General features: G+C 40.1%; 1 protein-coding gene across 2 annotated transcripts in view; it reads left to right on the forward strand.

Annotated features, from left to right (window-relative positions):
* The window catches only part of LOC125045037, a 35,651-nt gene that overhangs the window by 379 nt on the left and 32,772 nt on the right, over positions 1-2,500 (forward strand). Inside the window, exon 2 of one of the 2 annotated variants that reach the window (XM_047642078.1) lies at positions 2,422-2,500. This exon is cut by the window's right edge and continues 207 nt beyond it. The exons of the other annotated variant lie outside the window; for it this stretch is intronic. Coding sequence (XP_047498034.1) covers positions 2,422-2,500 — 79 coding nt within the window. The remainder of the gene's footprint in view (positions 1-2,421) is intronic. 2 annotated transcript variants of the gene reach the window in all.

The raw sequence follows: 2,500 nt of genomic DNA on the forward strand, positions 1-2,500 counted from the left end.
ACATTGAAGAGAAAAAATAATTTGACAAGAATTCCATATCTTTGAGCTAAATGGGCAAGTTTATACCTTGAACACAAGGCAGCTGGGCCTGAACTTAATTCTAAAAGTGCGCGTTGCGGGCGCGTCAATCGTGTGAGCGTAAGTGTGCGCAATTTCTCGGGCTCAGGATTCCTTCGTCTACGGGCATGAGCCGGGCTTAAAATTAACTTGCGGTGATAATAACTCTGTAAGCCTAAATAAAGCATGGTGTCTGTAGTGTGTTACCAGCGTTATAATTATTTGCAACAGAAGAGACTACCATCAGTTAGTTACTTAAACCTAAATAAGCATAAATTCCAGCATTACTGAGAACATGATACCGAACTTCGAGAGGACGTCATGAAAACGACTTGGGTTGTTATAAGTCATAGGGATGGAACTTGGTAAATTTCATAATGCTAGAGTGAATTTCGTGTAGAGTGGGCAGATAGGTGGGTTTGGTCTTACCCCCTATTGGGCAGGTAATCAACATGTATCTTAATACTATGTGTGAAAAAGCGAACGATTAGCGTGGGAAGTATAAGGAAATACAGGTGTTGTGAAAGATAGAACGATATACACATATTCATAGAAGAAGTAGTGACGAAGCACTTGCTAGTAAGGTACAGTAAGCAGGTGAAAACAATAATATTACAACTAATATCATAGCAGTAAATATGAATCACATGACGGGAGAAAACCAAACATATCAATATAAGATTATCTATTCTGGGAGAAAATAAAATGTAATGAACTCCAATGTGCGGTAACAATGGTTAACATTAGATAAAACACTAATAGCAGAAAAATATCATAGCAATGAAAACATGGTCAGGGGAGTGAGGTGTGAGGTGTGTGTCACTTAGGTCTAATCTTAGTGTGTAACTTCGTTTGTTGTGTTGAGTTATATAGCAAAGCTAATAATGTGTTCGTTGAGTGGCGTGTACTTTAATTTGAAAGAAGGCAACTTGTCTGTAAGGTGTGGGTGGGTATGTAATAGTTAATCTGGCACTAATAGGCACACTAACTTTTAGTAGTAACGAGGAAGTATGGTGGTGGTAGGTAGAACTGTGACTTCATGGCTGTGCTGACGAGGGTTCGCGAAGACTTGGCGAGGAAGGTGAGCCGGATTGGCGAGAGTGGTGGCCTAGAGTGAGGCAACCTATCATCAGCGACTTCGTCAGGAGGGTAGCACAGGTGTGAGGGGTCAGCACGAAGTAGCAGGGTAGACATGGTTCGCGTAGGCGTGGACCAGAAGAGGACTTGTTACCGATGGCTGGCGAAGAGGCACTTCGACAAGAGTAGCTTATCGGTAGATAACGTGGATCGGCGAGGATCGTGGTGGTAAGTGGATTAGTGTCGGCGTTGTGGGGTTCTTGATCACCGCTGCCATCAGATGTAAGCGAGACGAGAGATTGGGACTTGGGGCGGGTCAATGAAAGGGGTCTTAGCTTACTGGTTTACTGTTGAATGTGACCCCGAAGAGACCCCCATGTCCCCGTGGTCGAGGAAGAGGTGGTGGAGCAGGACCTTGTATGGCTTGGTCTGTCTGCCGTGTTTCTCTCCCGTCTGACGAATGTGTCCTTTTCTGCGGCGGCTCCTTCCTGGGCGGGGATTCCTTCCGCAGAAAGGAGTGTCAGATTTATCCGGCCGTGACAAGGGGGTGAGTCGGTGGGCTTGCTCGAGGGGAGATGTAGGTCACCTGGAGGGTCCTTGGGTAAACCAGGCTCAGGAGTGGAAGGTGCGAAGTGGGTGGTTCCTGTGATAAGGTAGTCTCAGGAGGACTGCGACAGAAAGGCGCAGCCTTTGTTCAGTCAGGGGCAGATGTGTGATGATAACAATAATAACAATATTAATAATAACAGTAATAACAAGAACAACAACTATTATAATAATGACAATGATAATAATTGTACTGATAATGGTAATAATAGTAAAACAAATGATAGTAACATTAGTGATAATGGTAATGATAATAATAATAATGATAAAAATAATGATAGTAACATTAGTGATAATGGTAATGATAATAGTTATAATAATAATAATAATAACAATAATAATAATAATAATAATAATAACAATAATAATAACAAAATTATAATAATAATAATGATAACAATAATGTTAATGATAACATTAATGATAATAATGATAATTATTGTTGTTGTTTTGTCGCCGTTGTTGTTTTGTACTTATCATTATCATAATCATCATCATTGTTATCATTATTATCAAAAGATTGTCATCCTTATTATCATTATTAATATAATTATTGTCATCATTATTATTATCATCATCATCATTGTTATCACTATTACCATTAACATTTTTATCACTTAGATGTTATTATTCCTCATTTATCATCACCTTTCCCCTTCCACTGCATTCATTCATTAACAGACAAGTGATGAATCAACATTTCCACATCGATGCAGTAATTCAGAGCCAGTCGAGGCGGGCGCCCTGGCCACGAGACTTG

This window comes from Penaeus chinensis, chromosome 36 (genome assembly GCF_019202785.1).
Source record: "Penaeus chinensis breed Huanghai No. 1 chromosome 36, ASM1920278v2, whole genome shotgun sequence".
NCBI lineage: Eukaryota > Metazoa > Arthropoda > Malacostraca > Decapoda > Penaeidae > Penaeus > Penaeus chinensis.